Source organism: Psittacula echo (assembly GCF_963264785.1).
Source record: "Psittacula echo genome assembly, chromosome: 2".
NCBI lineage: Eukaryota > Metazoa > Chordata > Aves > Psittaciformes > Psittacidae > Psittacula > Psittacula echo.
The window spans coordinates 157,121,333-157,137,712 of NC_137737.1; the positions used below are offsets into that span (position 1 = coordinate 157,121,333).

General features: G+C 44.6%; 1 protein-coding gene across 25 annotated transcripts in view; it reads right to left on the reverse strand.

Annotated features, from left to right (window-relative positions):
- Positions 1-16,380, reverse strand: part of PTK2 (protein tyrosine kinase 2) — a gene marked incomplete at both ends in the record, with an annotated part of 140,626 nt that overhangs the window by 84,494 nt on the left and 39,752 nt on the right. For all 25 annotated transcript variants that reach the window (XM_080610846.1, XM_080610839.1, XM_080610845.1 and 22 more), the window contains one exon: positions 15,845-15,932. In XM_080610846.1, coding sequence (XP_080466972.1) covers positions 15,845-15,932 — 88 coding nt within the window. The remainder of the gene's footprint in view (positions 1-15,844; positions 15,933-16,380) is intronic.

Consider the following 16,380-nt stretch of genomic DNA (forward strand, 5'->3'; position numbering starts at 1 on the left):
GCAGAGTGGCTGGAAAGCTGCTCAGTGGAAAAGGACCTGGCGGCCGCTGAACATGAGCAGCCTGTGCCCAGGCAGCCAAGAAGCCACCAGCATCCTGGCTTGTGTCAGCACCAGTGCAGCAGCAGGAGCAGGGCAGTGATTGTGCCCCTGCAGTGGGCACTGGTGAGGCTGCACCTTGAATCCTGTGTTCAGCTCTGGGCCCCTGACTACAGGAGAGACATCGAGGTGCTGGAGCGGGGCCAGAGAAGGGCAATGGAGCTGATGCAGGGCCTGGAGCACAAGTGTGATGGGGAAGGGCTGAGGGACCTGGGGGGTTCAGTCTGGAGAAGAGAAGGCTCAGGGGGGACCTGATTGCTCCCTACAACTGCCTGACAGGAGGCTGTAGCATTAGCTAGCCTGCCTCGTGTTACTGACCTATTCCTTGAGGTATTTAGACATGAAAAAGAACTGAGTGCATCAAAGTGTTCTTCCAGTCTTCACATATAAAACTCTCCCTTGCAGAACCTACACTAATTTGAGACCACTAGACTATCATGATCAAATCCAGCATCACAATATGATATTCATATGTATTCATTTCTCTTCACAGCTCATTGCCTTGTAGATCCCAGTACTGAAGTACTTCATTTGTTAAACTAAACAGCTGAAGAACATCTTCAGTTTCATGCAAACACATTTCAAAATGCTGCTAGCCTCAAGGAACTACTTACCCATAAATAAATAAGCAACATTACCCAAACATTTACAGACTGGGGTTGCTTTCCTCTTGCCCTCTGGCTTGTGAGCATTCACAGATGGCAGTCACGTTTGCCCAGTTTGACTCTGCAACTACAGGCACCAGAACTCGACTGTGAGAGCGTAAAACATTCCCCACTCCAATGATTCGGGAGAAGAAATAAGTGTTGTGAAAAACCTCAGCTTCTTTGCAAGACAAGAGTGAGGTGTTTTAACCGCAACGCTGCAAGCAGTTGCTCACTCAAATGCACAACGTGGATACGTGACAAGCACAAAAAAGGGTGGGTTTTGCCCATCCGAGTCCAAAAGAGACGGACAAACACAGATACATCATAAAGGTGGAGTAAATTGCACACACATGATGCATTTCAATCAACAGAGACTCTCCCTTGTGTGTACATCTGAAGTTCCTTGGTACTGGGATGGGGAGTTTTAGGTCTTTCTGATTCACTGTTACTCAGCCTGGGGAGTGGGATAAAAATGATTTTATCCACCTAAGAAATAAGATGAAAGCATAGGAAAGAGTATCCCCCCCCTCCAGTGTCCACAAGTAACTAACAGCAGTGTTCACAAAATCAGTCCTGCTATCCTCTCACCAAAACCAGCCACACTGGATTTTCATAAAGCACTGCAGGTACATTCTATACACCTATTTAGAATCATAGAATCATAGCATAGTTTGGGTTGGAAAGGACCTTAAGATCATCCAGTTCCAACCCCCTGCCATGGGCAGGGACACCTCACACTAAACCATGGCACCCAAGGCTCTGTCCAACCTGGCCTTGAACACTGCCAGGGATGGAGCATCCACAACTTCCTTGGGCAACATCTATTCCTGTGTTTAAATACTGGAAGGTATACAAAGAGATTATAAACTCGGGGAAGCCTCTGGCCATAATCTTGTGGTCTAACCAGGTTGAGCAGTATCCTATTATGGATGGCAAAGGCGATGAATTGATGGAATTAATGCATTTTATCTTCCTTCTCTCAGAAACCTGTCCGCACACATTCTTCTTCACATTTCATTTAAGTCTACGGAGGGGGGGGAAAGCAGATTCAATTTCTACTCCCAGCATACTAATGCGAACTTTTCTTATCACCTTTAATTTTTCTTGACTATTCTCTTTGAGATGGCATTAGATCAATGCGCGAAGTGAGGCTCGTGCGAAGATGAGATAAGAGTTTTGCAAGAGGTTCCGCACAAGCTGCAAAACCTCCTCAGGAAAAAGCCTGAGCAGATCTTAAATGGAAGAGACACAAGAGATAATTTCATGGTAATTAAATGCATTGCCACAAGCTATTGAATAGTTTTCCTCCAAGTCTTTTGTGTTTGCTCAATTATTGCTTTCATTATTATTATTGTTAATAGTTAAATGAGAGAAATGAGACTAATTTTTGTCTAAGAGACAGAAGGCCCTCTCTTTAAGAGTCTAAAGCCTATACATATACAAAGCCAGGGAAATGAAACTCTGACAAATCTAAAGAATTCTACCAGGTTTCCATACACTGTGGATTTAGAAGAAGGAAAAGATTCTTCCCTGTGAGGGTGCTGAGGCGCTGGCACAGGGTGCCCAGAGAAGCTGTGGCTGCCCCATCCCTGGCAGTGTTCGAGGCCAGGTTGGACACAGGGGCTTGGAGCAAGCTGCTCCAGTGGAAGGTGTCCCTGCCCGTGGCAGGGGTTGGAACTAGAGGAGCTTTCAGGTCCTTTCCAACCCAGACCAGTCTGGGATTCTATGTCAAAAGGGAGGATGAATCCTGTTCTATGTGTTTTGGAGATACTGTTACCTGTGAGCTCATGCTATAGCGCATAGCTGCCCTCCTTGGTGGAACATTCAGACATTTACTTACGGCTTGAAAGTTAACAGTCTGCAATGTCTGAAAGAAGGCTGAAGAGTACAGCACTAAGATATACATATATCAGTATATATATATTTATATACTCTTCACACAGAACAAGTGCCACTGCTTTTATTCTGCTCCCCATTTTAATTGTTCAGAATGGGATCTCTCCAAAAGCTAAACCAGACAATTGCAGGATGCTATTTCATACACCTTAATGTTACCTAGTTTGTAAGAGCACACTGCATCAACTCGCCACACAAACCTAGCTTTGAAAAAGCCACCCAAAAAACCCAACCAACCAAAGAAGAAACCTGATTTCCACCAACCCAACAAAGCTTTCCAGGCATTCCTACTAGACCTGTGTGACCTTACTTCACTTACACCACATATTAGAGACCAGATGCTCTTCAGTGATGAAGCCTCCATGAAGCCTTCAGTCACCTCGTACTTCATGGTTACAATGGTTTAGCAATCAAAATGCATACAGATTAACATGGCAACACTCAAGACTGACACCGGGATTATGAGTTCAAGTGGTTTACTGCTGAAAGCCTACATACTTTTTATGTGGTAACAATCAAACCCCCTGACTATTGCATCTCAAGTGAATCACTTTGGTTTATGTTGTTTGCAACACTCTTGCTTCCACTTCCATCCAATCTGGCATTCTAGCAGAATGTGCTTATCTGCACTTGAAGAGAAAAATACACTGGAAAACAGCTTAAGGGAAGACAGAGGCAAAAATCATTTCTCCTGCAAATTGTGGTGGCGATTTCAGGTTTTCCCTCAGATTTGCCCTGTAAATGTTCTCACGAGTTGAAATCAGATTTACAGTTGTGGCAGGGACACAACCCCTGACCAAAGCCTGAGGAAGCTTCCCCCCACAGAACAGATCCTGGGAGAGCTCCTGCATGCTCCAAGCCCCTGTGTCCAACCTGGCCTTGAACACTGCCAGGGATGGGGCAGCCACAGCTTCTCTGGGCACCCTGTGCCAGCGCCTCAGCACCCTCACAGGGAAGAGCTTCTGCCTAAGAGCTCATCTCAGTCTCCCCTCTGGCAGGTTAAAGCCATTCCCCTTGGCCTGTCCCTACAGGCCCTTGTCCCAAGCCCCTCTCCAGGTTTCCTGCAGCCCCTTTAGGCACTGGAGCTGCTCTAAGGTCTCCCCTTCAGGAGCCTTCTCTTCTCCAGGCTGACCCAGCCCAGCTCTCTCAGCCTGGCTCCAGAGCAGAGCTGCTCCAGCCCTCGCAGCATCTCCATGGCCTCCTCTGGCCTCGCTCCAGCAGCTCCACGTCCCTCTTGTGCTGCTGCCCCAGAGCTGGATCAGGGCTGCAGGGGGGTCTCCCCAGAGCACAGCAGAGGGGCAGGATCCCCTCCCTGAGCTCCTGGTGATGCAGCCCAGCACACAATTGGCTTTCTGTGCTGCAAGTGCACATTTCTTGGTCATGGGGAGTTTCCCATCACCCAACACCCCCAAGTCCTTCTCCTCAGGGCTGCTCTCAATCCAGTCTCTGCCCAGCCTGTGATTGTGCTTGGGACTGCCCCAACCCAGGACTGGCTCTTGAATTTGCTTGTTCACAGGCTGGCAAAGAAGAACTCAAGTGTGACCTGGGCTTCACATTCGTAGTTAACTTCTTGGTCACAACAACTCCATACAGTCCACAAGGAAGGGATGCACCGTGTGGAAAACATGAATGCCGATCATAACAGCACCTCTAAGAGGTAGGAAAAAGGAGTCTTTTCCATGCTCTGATAAAATAAGAAGTGAAACAAAACTGTCAGTCCCCCCCAACAGACACTGCCTGTGGGCACTGAATCCACGTTTAGAAAGGGCAGCAGTATTTAAAGCCAACAAGAATTTAGGCATGGAGCATAATTCCATGCCATAACAGATTCCCTGGCATATAAACGCCCTGATACTCAGTGAGAATTCACTGTGCTTATTTACTTTGTATGCTCACCTAGAGCTTTCATTGATTTCTTGGTCACTACTCACCAGTTAGAACAAAAATCTCTGCTACGTCTTTGGCCTTTTGAGCATCAAAAGTTCCAAGACACTCTTAAATCACAACAAAAGAAAGGAGGTGAACACTGAACCTTGAACCAAGCTCTTTCCACCAGGAAGACAGGCACTGAAACAAAAGCCCACTTCCCTTTCTGATGTCAGACTTTTAACATAGTTGGTTTTCTACTTGAACGGGCACATGACTGATGGTGAAACCTCAAACTTCCCCAAATTCACTGGGAAATAACGGACCCTTTCCTCTCTAAATGGCCAGCAAATTCCAGCTGGTATAATTTCAAACAAGAACTGGAGACAGAGGCAAGCCCGTGTTTGCGAGGCTGCAGGAAGCAGAGAAAAGCCCCGCACTAGCACACATGATGTAAGAAGAAATCTATCACAGGCTTTGGGTTTCATGTACCAGCTGCTGCTTTCAGGAGCCATCTGCTGCAGTTTCGTGCACACGAGCTTTCCCTGCAGCTGCAGTATTCCAGGGAAAGGCTCTCTCAGGCTGACAAGTGCCTTGCAGTGATAAAGCCACCACGCTGCAGGGGGATTTCTTTACTAAGAACGAGAGTAAAACAATCCTGAGCTTTGTACTGAACGTCTTCCAGGAGTTTGGGGCTTTAAGAGCTAAACCCACTTTGATGTGTCTTAAAATATGTATTTTAGGTTTAATTTTGAGTATATCCTTAGAAATCATTACATAAAATCACCAAACTTTCCACTGAGCTTTGGTTTAAAGTGTGACTACGGTATAAATGCTTTAGCGATGGCAGTATCAAATGATGTCTCAGGGTGGGTATCAATAACCAGTCACTGCACTGGCTTTCCTGGCTCATTTCATGTTACCCAGCCATTTCCCATAGGATAATCCCCAGTTTTGCAGGAGGACACGTAAAAATAAGCCATCTATTTCTCTCGCTTCACTTTCAATGTCTATGACCTACTTACACAACTGAGTCCTCCTTGATTTTAGTTTCCAAGTGGCATTGCTTTGAAAGCTGCATTTAAACAGCACTTCGGTGATGAAGTACCCCCTGAAGAGTTAAGTGCAGAACCAAAAGAAATCACAAGATATTTAGATAAGCAAACAAAGAAACAAAACGCCTTCTGTCCTCCATTTAGTAAGTAGCATAAGAATTGTCATTATAACAGTTTAACGAAGCATGGACAACAAAGACTCACATGACATCGTCTTCTCCTTATCCGTTTCTTCTATCCAGATATTTTTAGGTGTTTTTTATATTCAGAAATGTTGTATTTCTGCTCAGTGAGTGGCATTTATAGTAACAAACACAACTTTCCTCTTAACCTTCCTGTGCCTGCAATAGTAATTCACTTACTGTCCGTAAAAGTCCAGAAATCCTCAATATATCTATTGGGAAAACTGATCTTCAACAACTACCTACATGATCAAGACAATGACATCTGTTTTCCCCACAATTCCACACTCAAAATGAACGTTGGTGCTCTGTGTTCAGGGTACTCTGCAGTTCAGACTGCATTTGGTTCATGGAATCATAGAATCCCAGGTTGGAAGGGACCTCAAGGATCATCTGGGCCAATCTTTCTAGGCAAAGCATGACCCAGATTAGATGTCCCTGCACCCTGTGCAGCTCAATCTTAAATTGTCCAGTGATGGGGAATCACCACTTCCCTGCAGAAATCATTCCAGTGGCTAATTCTTCTCCCTGTGAAAACTCTCCTCCTTTGTTCCACACTTGGAGCAGGCACCACATGAAGTTCACCACAATCTATGGCACAGCTCTTGCGTGGTACCCTACAGACATCATCATCTCAAACATTCTGTGGTGTCTGCTGTAATTGTTCTTGTAGCATTAAATGCACCACAGAAACACTGTAGTGTACCCTGGGACATCATTCAATTAATGAGGAACAGTCATGGAATGGTTTGGAAAGGACCATAAAGATCATCTAGTTCCAATCCCCTTGCTATGAGCAGGGACACCTTTCATAGGTCACCCAATATAACTGCTTATATCTGCATCACCAAACTCCAAAAGGAGATAGCTCCTCCATCTCTTCAGAGCAGAGCCCACCCTTGTTTACCAACAGCAAGTTCCTGTAGGACACTGAGTTTTCTCCATTACAGAATCAGAATAATCAGCTTGAAAGAACAGGGTTCCAACCCACACCACTGCAGCTTCACAAATCTTATACAAAATTAACCCTCAGATCTGTGCCTCATCTGCTTTGAATGAAGTACCATATGCACAGAAGCCCAAAGCATGCTTCTAATGTCATCAATATTTTTAGGAGCCACCTTAATGATCATAATGGTGGCTTTTTTAAACATGCACAGGAGGGAAACAGGTTTGCGTTCCCTCCCCTCTTTACCTGATAACATTAGACTTATTGTAGAAGATAAGTCTACATTAGGGAAAATTAAGGCTTGGGCCCCTTGTAGCCGAGTTAAAAGCACAGATTCAGTATCAGAATAACATTCATTTGCCATCTGCCCTCGGCTGCTCCTCCCCTTCATCACCCAAGGTCACAGTCCCTGTATTATCTAGAGGTGATCTTTGACATCTCTAACTAATTTTGGAAGCTCCTCTGTTAATAATAAGGGCATTAAGGATGGGGTGGGGGGAAATCAACTTCTGACGAGGCATTGTTAGGGACAGAATGGCTAAAAATGATCCCTTCTGTCCGAGTGGGCTGATCTCCAGATGTCGCTGCAATAGACACTGCTGCCTCTCAGATCTTCCCTGAAGTAGGACTATACTCTCGGGAGCCATAGAATACTCACCCTACTAAGCATGCCTTACTAACTGCTAATTTTATACTTCTCCTGTCCGACACAGTTTTGCTTTTCCAAGACAAATGAGGCCAAACACCAACGTGCGCCTACTTTATTTTAGGCCTGACACATGTGATTTACAACCTAATATAGTGATTAGAATAACATTTTGTTCAAGATTACTAACCAAGCCATATCCATGCATCCGTGCATGGAAACCTGTCCTAAGCATTTTACATTTCTCATGTTGAATGAAGATCAATTCATAGATGACTGCAAGAAAGCCCACATGCACTGTTCTCACTACCCCAATTGACAGGTTCTAAATCAAAGCAGCCAACTTTTGCTTTGGCCTGAGCGTGGCTGACTGTTTCAGGGGTATTTAGGAACAGGAGTATGCTTTACATTCCTATCATACAGCACTGCTAGCAGAAAGCAGACATTTGACACAGAACACTTGGACGATATCAAAGGAGCTGCACGACTACACAAGCAGCAGGATCAACAAGAATGTCAGCATGGTTTTGAGCGTAAATCCTATAGTTGAACAATGAGTACTTCATGAGGTGGAGTGATTTCAGCAAGAAACCAAACTCCATAAAGGATATCTCACTTCCAATAACTTCTGCAAGCTGTGAGGAGCAGGTGATCTTCACTTTGATTTATAAATTTATCATTTTTTAAATACATAGGTAGATATCTTTATGAGCAGCTGCAATTCCTACATGTGTTACCGCTTCCGTGCAGGACCCGGTTTATCATAGAACCATAGAATGGTTTGGGTTGGAAAGAACCTTAAGATCATCCAGTTCCAACCCCCCTGCCATGGGCAGGGACACCTCTCACTAGAGCAGGTTGCTCCAAGCCCCTGTGTCCAACCTGGCCTTGGACACCACCAGGGATGAAGCATTCACAACCTCCCTGGGCAACCCATTCCAGTGCCTCACCACCCTTAGAGCAAACAACTTCTTCCTTATCTCCAGTCTAAACTCCCCCCATTTCAGTTTGAACCTGTTACCCCTTGTCCTGTCACTACAGTCCCTAACGAAGAGTCCATACCCAGCATCCTTATAGCCCCCCTTCAGATACTGGAAGCTGCTCTGAGGTCTCCATGCAGCTTCTCTTCTCCAGGCTGAACAGTCCCAATGTTCTCAGCCTGTCTCCATATGGGAGGTGCTCCAGCCCCTGACAGGACCATCCTTGTGGCCTCCTCTGGACTTGTTCTAACAGTTCCATGTTGAGTCAATCCTGAACTCTTCCTTGGTTCACTTTCAGTTTTCAACAGACTGCTGCTATTAGGAAAGATGCCAACTGTTCTCCCTGTGTCCTCGATTCCCTTCAAAGCTTTTCCTGTCAAAGTCATTTGCTTTAGGTCTCCTAGTTTTATTAGGGTAGAAGAGGTGTTGTTATTTAATTAGGCTAAAGAGCCTAATTCCCAGCCTGACTTCAAATTATATCTCATACACCGAAGCCTCAGAAAACTTTACTCATTAAGTTACTACAGTAATTGCCTGGACTTAAAATCTCCTATGTGTTGGGGACAGTGTTATAAAAATAAATGCATTTATCTGCCACAATATAAAAGAGAATTTTCATATCAGAAAATGCTTTTAAAGTGCTGACATTATCATAGAATCATAGAATGGTTAGGGTTGGAAAGGACCTTAAGATCATCCAGTTCCCACCCCCTGCCATGGGCAGGGACACCCCACACTAAACCATGGCACCCAAGGCCTCATCCAACCTGGCCTTGAACACTGCCAGGGATGGAGCATTCACAGCTTCTCTTGGGCAACCCATTCCAGTGCCTCACCACCCTCACAGGAAAGAATTTCTTCCTTATTTCCAATCTAAACTTCCCCTGTTTCAGTTTGAACCTGTTACCCCTTGTCCTGTCACTACAGTCCCTGATGAAAAGTCCCTCCCCAGCATCTTTGTATCCCCCTTCAGATACTGGAAGCTGCTCTGAGGTCTCCACGCAGCCTTCTCTTCTCCAGGCTGAACAGCCCCAACTTTCTCAGCCTGTCTCCATACAGGAGGTGCTCCAGCCCCTGATCATCCTCGTGGCCTCCTCTGGACTTGTTCCAACAGTTCCATGTCCTTTTTATGTTGAGGACACCAGAACTGCACACAATGCTCCAAGTGAGGTCTCCCGAGAGCAGAGTAGAGGGGCAGGATCACCTCCTTCAACCTGCTGGTCACGCTGCTCTTGATGCAGCCCAGGATACGGTTGCTTTCTGGGCTGCGAGCGCACACTGCAGCCGGCTCATGTTCATTTTCTCATCGACCAACACCCCCAAGTCCTTCTCTGCAGGGCTGCTCTGAATCTCTTCTCTGCCCAACCTGTAGCTGTGCCTGGGATTGCTCCGACCCAGGTGTAGGACCTTGCACTTGGCATGGTTAAACTTCATCAGGTTGGCATCAGCCCACCTCACAAGCGTGTCGAGGTCCCTCTGGATGGCATCCCTTCCCTCCGGCGTATCAACCGAACCACACAGCTTGGTGTCATCGGCAAACTTGCTGAGGGCGCACTCAATCCCACTGTCCATGTTACTGACAAAGATGTTGAACAAGACCCGGTCCCAGACAGCACCGAGACAGAGCAGAAAAGTGCCATTTGGCCACAGAAACAAGTTCTCTTTCCTTTGAGCATTTTCTTGTTATTTTTCCTATTTTAAATGAAAACCAGGATCACTTTTTTCCTCTTTTCCTTCTAAAAACAGTGTTCTTGTGAAAATGGGCCTGTCTGGTGAAACACAGAATCCCCGTGGCACACAATTCAGCTCAGTTTGTGTGGAGCATCATTGATCTGCTCTAACTTTGACACCATCCTCTCTCTTCTTGCGATTTCTTTCTGTTCTGCATTACACAGACTTCGATTGGTTTTAAATAGCAAATCCAAAACAGGGTCCAATCCTATGTTCTCCTTTACTATATATGTGTGTATATAGGTATGTGTGTGTGTATATACACATATACATGTATATACAAATATATACGCACACACATATACATATATATATGTGTGTGTGTACATGTATGCACACATCCAGGACAGCTCCACGCTGCAGGCTAAATAAGGCCGCATAAAGAAGAATTTTACACTGATAAAAGCACCCTTTTCTTGCTCTTTGGTATCCAATAAACCCCCTCAAATTACTTTAAGAGTCCCTGTTTGAAGCACAAGGACAGTGACAATGGAACAGCTGATGCCCAAGAGCTGGGTTCCCCCTCTCCACCCCCTATACAGATGCTTAGTCCCTTTTCATCAAGGGATAAACCATCTCCAATTACTGGAGGCTAACATGTTATTGAGGGATAAATGTGTGCGGGCTCTTGTCCCACGATAAAAGGAAGGCAATTCAAGTAGCTTACGTCTGATTCTCATTATATGAGTGTTTTTCAAAGCTCTATCTTGATGTGAGATATTGCTTTCCTTCCTCACTCAGCCATTAAGGCAAAAGAGAGAAGCCTGTCCCCTTTATTTCCACCTCCCAACAGCCATATCAATGGAACACAGGGAAAGGAAGACACCCTCAATGAATTTCACCAACTCTTATTGAAAGCAACTGGAAATCCTCCCCCAAAGTACAAGAGAAATGGGCAGTCTGACCTTCGTTACTTGAAAACTCTGAGTCTTTACTTCTCCTATTGTACCTCTATGCTTGTTTCCCCTTTTCTTCAGAAATGGACAAAATTCATGGAGAAGATACAGGTCTGCATTCTTTCGAGATGTACAAACCAGTCCACAGGACAAATGTAAAAGGTTACCGATAAACATTAACTCACAGTGTTTTTAACTCGGGAATCCTGTGTACTTCACGGTTAAGGTTTTGGGGAGGGGATTGGAGTTCACTTTGGTTCAGATTCGGCCATACAATACGTCAGGACACAGCTGAAGGCTGGGACATAAAACCCATGCCGCGAGCATCTGCCAACTGTGCAGGCAACCATAAATCTGGGCTTTCCTGATTTGTGAACACTTGAACCTCCCAGCACTGGGTGGGATCCAATCTGCCTGATTTGGCTGAAATTGTAAGCACTTGGGCCCAAGGGAATAATAAAGACAGTGCTGCATCACCACCTAAATGCTCCATTGAATGGAAGACACCTCAGAGTCACCCACTGCCTTTGACACCTTTCAAACACAGCAGTACAAGGTAAGACACAATTCTAGCATTAGGCTGTTGATCAGAGCTCTCAACGGGAACGTAAAATGACATGTCCTGAACACAACTCCTCCAGTCAAAAGGAATGGCCTAAGTGTCAGCCTCTCTACCCCATCTCAAAGCTGCAGCACAGCCTGAAGCACAAGATGCATATGAGGAAAGGCTGAGAGCTGGGTTTGTTCAGCATCACCATGTTCCAGTACTCAAAGGGTGGCTATAAAGAAGATTGAGCCTCCCTTTTTACAAGGAGTCACATGGAAAAGATGAAGGGTGATGGGCACAAGTTATTCCTGGGGAGATTCCAACTGGACACAAGAGGGAAATCTTTCCCAATGAGGACAATCAGCCATTGGAATCATCTCCTCAGGGAAGTGCTGGACTCCCCAGCACCGAGCACTTTCAACACTCAGCTGGACAGGGCACTGGGCCATGCAATCTAGGTCATGCTTTGCTTAGAAAGGTTGGCCCAGATGATCTTGAGGTCCCTTCCAACCTGGATTCTGTGATTCCCTTTGACGAACCACATGGTACCAATATTAGGACAACTAACCCTGATGTTACACACATGTTGTGTGGTTCCCCCCTCACACACACTAATGTTAATCCTTTGCAAACCAAGGGCACTCTTATGAAAAGCTTCATTAAGGGCCCTGCTTTTATACTTCCAATTAGACCAGCTTATGCCCACTGCAGATGGCAGAACGATGGCCACCAGTGACAAAGGGCTGCACCCGCAGTCCTGCTCACAGGTTCTTCATTTGTTCAGGAGCCCTGAAAATCAAGACTATTTAAAGCAAAACCAGCTCACAGCATCCCTAAAATAGTGCAAATCAAGGGGAAAATGAAATACAAGATTTAAGTCCAACATTAAGTCCAAGCTGAGAAGACTGAGATGCTTGCACCAGTTTATCCGGGGCGATGCACTCAGTGGAGTGAATGGGAGTAGTCATGCATGCGAAGTGAGAAACCTGCCAGTTTTCAGTTTAACAGCCTGGTAACTGTGGTTTGGGTTAATTGTATGAACAAACCACGTCTGTTGACAGTGATTAAGGTAACACTTTGTTATCTTTACAAACGTTCTGTGCTCTTCTGGAAGATGAAGATCACTTGAGGATTTAGTCTCTTACTCAAACTTGGCTTCTTTTCCAACACCACCACTGCTCTGCAGCTCACATTCAATAGAACAATCTCATTTTCTAAACCCCACAGACCATTCAGGGTGACAGAGGTCACCAGATTTCTTTTCCTCTTCATGAACTTTTAATCTGATGCTATACATTTTTAATAAGCCAGACAACATGTGTTTAGATGTTATCTAGTTAGAAATAGGTTCTCAGCCTCATCTTGAAAGACTTAGCTATGGGCAGCATCTGGTCCTCTAAATCTCCTATTTTCTCTCTTATAACACATGACACGGCAATGTATTCGACTTCTACTTACACCTACAAATACCAATTTGATTACAGAACGTTATTCTGTCAGAGTTCTATAACTAGGTCCTATGCTCATTATCTCTAACGTGGTTATTTCTGTGCAGAAAGCTTGTGATAGCCATGTGCGCGTGTATGATTTCTGTACATTCTGCTGTTCTTGCCTCTGTACAACACGATGTGTCTGAGAGCTGAGGGTAGCAAAAGAGGATGTTAAAATGTTGCCGGAATGACAATGAGACAGAATGGGAAAAATCATCTTTCCCTGGTTTTCCACATCCCTCCCCCTGTTGTCGCTGTGCTTTATAATGCAGTGTTACTGCTCAAATTCATTTCCTGCCGCTTTCTCTTAAGTCAGTGGTGTTGCCTTAACAGTGCACCAGAGAAAAGTCATTTTCCTAATGTATTCAAGAGGCCAAGTGAGACTTCTGGAGCAAAACAGTCATGGACAAAGAATGACAGCTCTGGAAATGTGTGCGCCTCATTTCCATGACAATGGAGACCCAAATACTTCCCAGCACAAAGAACAGTGACTTTTGAAGAACTGCATTTAGAAATATTTCAGGGTAAGGCGGAAAAGAAAGGGGAAGTGAAGCAAAAATGGTGTGCAAGGAGACAAGAACCTCTGATTTTCCTTTTGTAACAGAAGCAGGATTCAGGGCATTGTCACACACTCGGAGCTCTCATCTTTGCGTATCAGCTCCTGATGACCTTCTAAAACCTTCCTGCTATTCCGAGCCATTTGGATCTATTTCTAATCATTTCTCCCTATTTAGTAAAAATGTGTTTCTCACAAAATGGTAAAAAACATCCCCCTGGCAATTTAAATTCTTTGCTTCAAAAAGTAGTTCTCTGAGGCACAAATGAGAGGATGCTGCAGGAAGCTTCCCAGCTATTGAGTCATAATGGAGTGCAGCAAATCATTCGATAAGTTATCACCCACTTTTGTATCATTGGAAGCACAAATCACAGAACCCCACACTGGTTTGGGTTGGAAGGGACCTTAAAGCTCATCCAGTCCCAATCCCCTACCACAGGCAGGGACCCCTTCCACTAGAGCAGGTTGCTCCAAGCCCCTGTGTCCAACCTGGCCTTGGACACTGCCAGGGATGGGGCAGCCACAGCTTCTCTGGGCACCCTGTGCCAGCGCCTCAGCACCCTCACAGGGAAGAATTTCTTCCTAATAATTAACTTACATCTCCACTCCTTCAGCACAAAGCCCTTGTTCTATCACTATAAAATCTATGTTTAAAGTCAGTATGAAGAAAGCCCCTTGCTGCTAAAGCGAAAGAGAACAGGATTTTGTGGTTTCCACAAGAACCCCTGGCAGTACCTAAAAGCTGCCAAAATCCAGACATTTTCAGGTTGAAACAGTGTATCACCCAGCTCAGTTAAACTAAGATGCTACATCCAGAGAATCACTGCACTGTGATTGTCTCCTCAGAAGTCACCTCCATCATACATCAATGCAAAAACTTCATCACACATTCAAGAAATCAAGTCATTTACCTGAGGCAGGTGTGTGTGTGTACAGTAAGGGGTGGAAGACATTAAAGAAATGAGTATGAGCACGTTAGTGGATATATTCTGCTTTCAGATGAAGTACTGGACAGAGGGGAGGACTGTGTTTTCCTCTTTCTTCAGAAATATTGGTTCCTCATCTGCAAACGTGTCTGTTCACAAGGGCAGAAGAGTGCCACACTTTGGACCAGCTCCAGTTACAGCCTAATTTTAGTGGGTGCCGCTCGAGAATCATGGGTTATTCATGGTTTATTCCCCCCAAACAAGCAATCCAAGATCAGGGTATTTTTGAATGAGGCAGAGACACAACAGAAAGGAATCATGGGGATAGTTTTCCTTGGTGGAAGCCTTTGGGATCTGAGTAGCAGTATCACCATGTTGTTTGTTGTTCCTCTGACACAACAAAATGCATCAGGTGTTCCAAAAACAGAAACTAAATCCTATTTCAAACCCAAACTCCAGAGCTTTCCTGGTGTAGCTCTTGAGCTCTGCCATTTACACTGACAACACTCCCCTGCTTCTCATTCCTACCTTATTCCATCATTCCTACCTTATTCCATCTCTATCATGACAATACTCTGGGAAATGACTCCCTTAAGTAATCCAGACTAAAACTAATCCTCCATAGAGTGAGTTTTGCTTAAAACTAGGACAAAAAAACCTCCATTTGGTTCAACCTGTCTCTATTAGTAAGACAAACTGCAGCATATGAATATCAACAACATACCACACAGAGCAGGAAAGACCCACCTAACAAGTAGGAAATAAGCAATAGGTTGGAATTCTCACAGATGCATGGATTCTTAAAGTCTGTTCCTATGGGGTACTACAACCATCCTAGTCCAGACTCCTCTAAAAGATACCTGCATGAAGCTGTACTTCGAGCTTCCCAGTCTAAAAGCAGATTTGAAGTATTTAAGTGAACGAAAGTATGATTTAGGTCCTTAATGTATAGAAACTTTAACTATTATGTAGTTTTACTAATCAGTAACAGATACCCAAAGCATGAAAGTAAACTAAAGAGTGGAAAAAACATGTTTTCACTTGTTTTCACTGTAATTCCAATGAATTCTAGCGAAACTGCCCACTCCTTCCTGCTGGCAATAATAAAGGGTGAAATAACTATAGGAAATCAGCTGAACAACAGTAACTTTTATCTGAGTAAAGAAGACAACTGCAGAATTAGCTCGGCTTTGGGAAACATTCCTCACCACTTCTGAAGAAGGATGCCATGGGCTTCCTGCCCTTTCCGCTTCATATATGCAACCCTGAATCTACTCTGTCTCTGCAGTTACATTATCTGCATAAACAAATCCAGAACGTGCCAAATCCAGCAAAATCATCCCAAACCCGCCAAATTGAGCAATAGCAGAACTGAACGTACCTGCTGATAGAAAAAATTTAGAGTTGGTTTGTCCTCAGTGAACTGGTTCAGAAATCCTTTTGGCAAGTATCGAATCCTCAATTCATATCTGGAAAGCAAGAAAAAGAGAATTAAACAGGGGAGACAAAAGGAATAACTGAGATTTTCTCACACATAAAGCACTTCTTGAAACACTCGTAAAAATAAGGATCAAATGAAAACAAAGGCAGAAAACTAAAGGGAAAATCCCTCTTTTGACTACTCAAGAGAACTCAACTGGAATGCAGTATCTGACATTTCATAAAGATGCCTGCAAAAGACCTCTGTCATCACCTGCTCAACGGTTCAGTGAGGACTGAAGAATCAAGTCTTGGAGCAGGTAACAACCATGTCCAGATCCATGGGAAGGGAGACCTCAGTTAGGCAGTGGCAGCAGATAAGCTGCCATAACCACTGATGTGACTACATACGATAGCCTTTCTCTTTGGTTATGACAAGCATGGTACTTAACACCACAGATCCTGCAGCTGCAAGTAAGAGTAGCAATCAGTGTTACT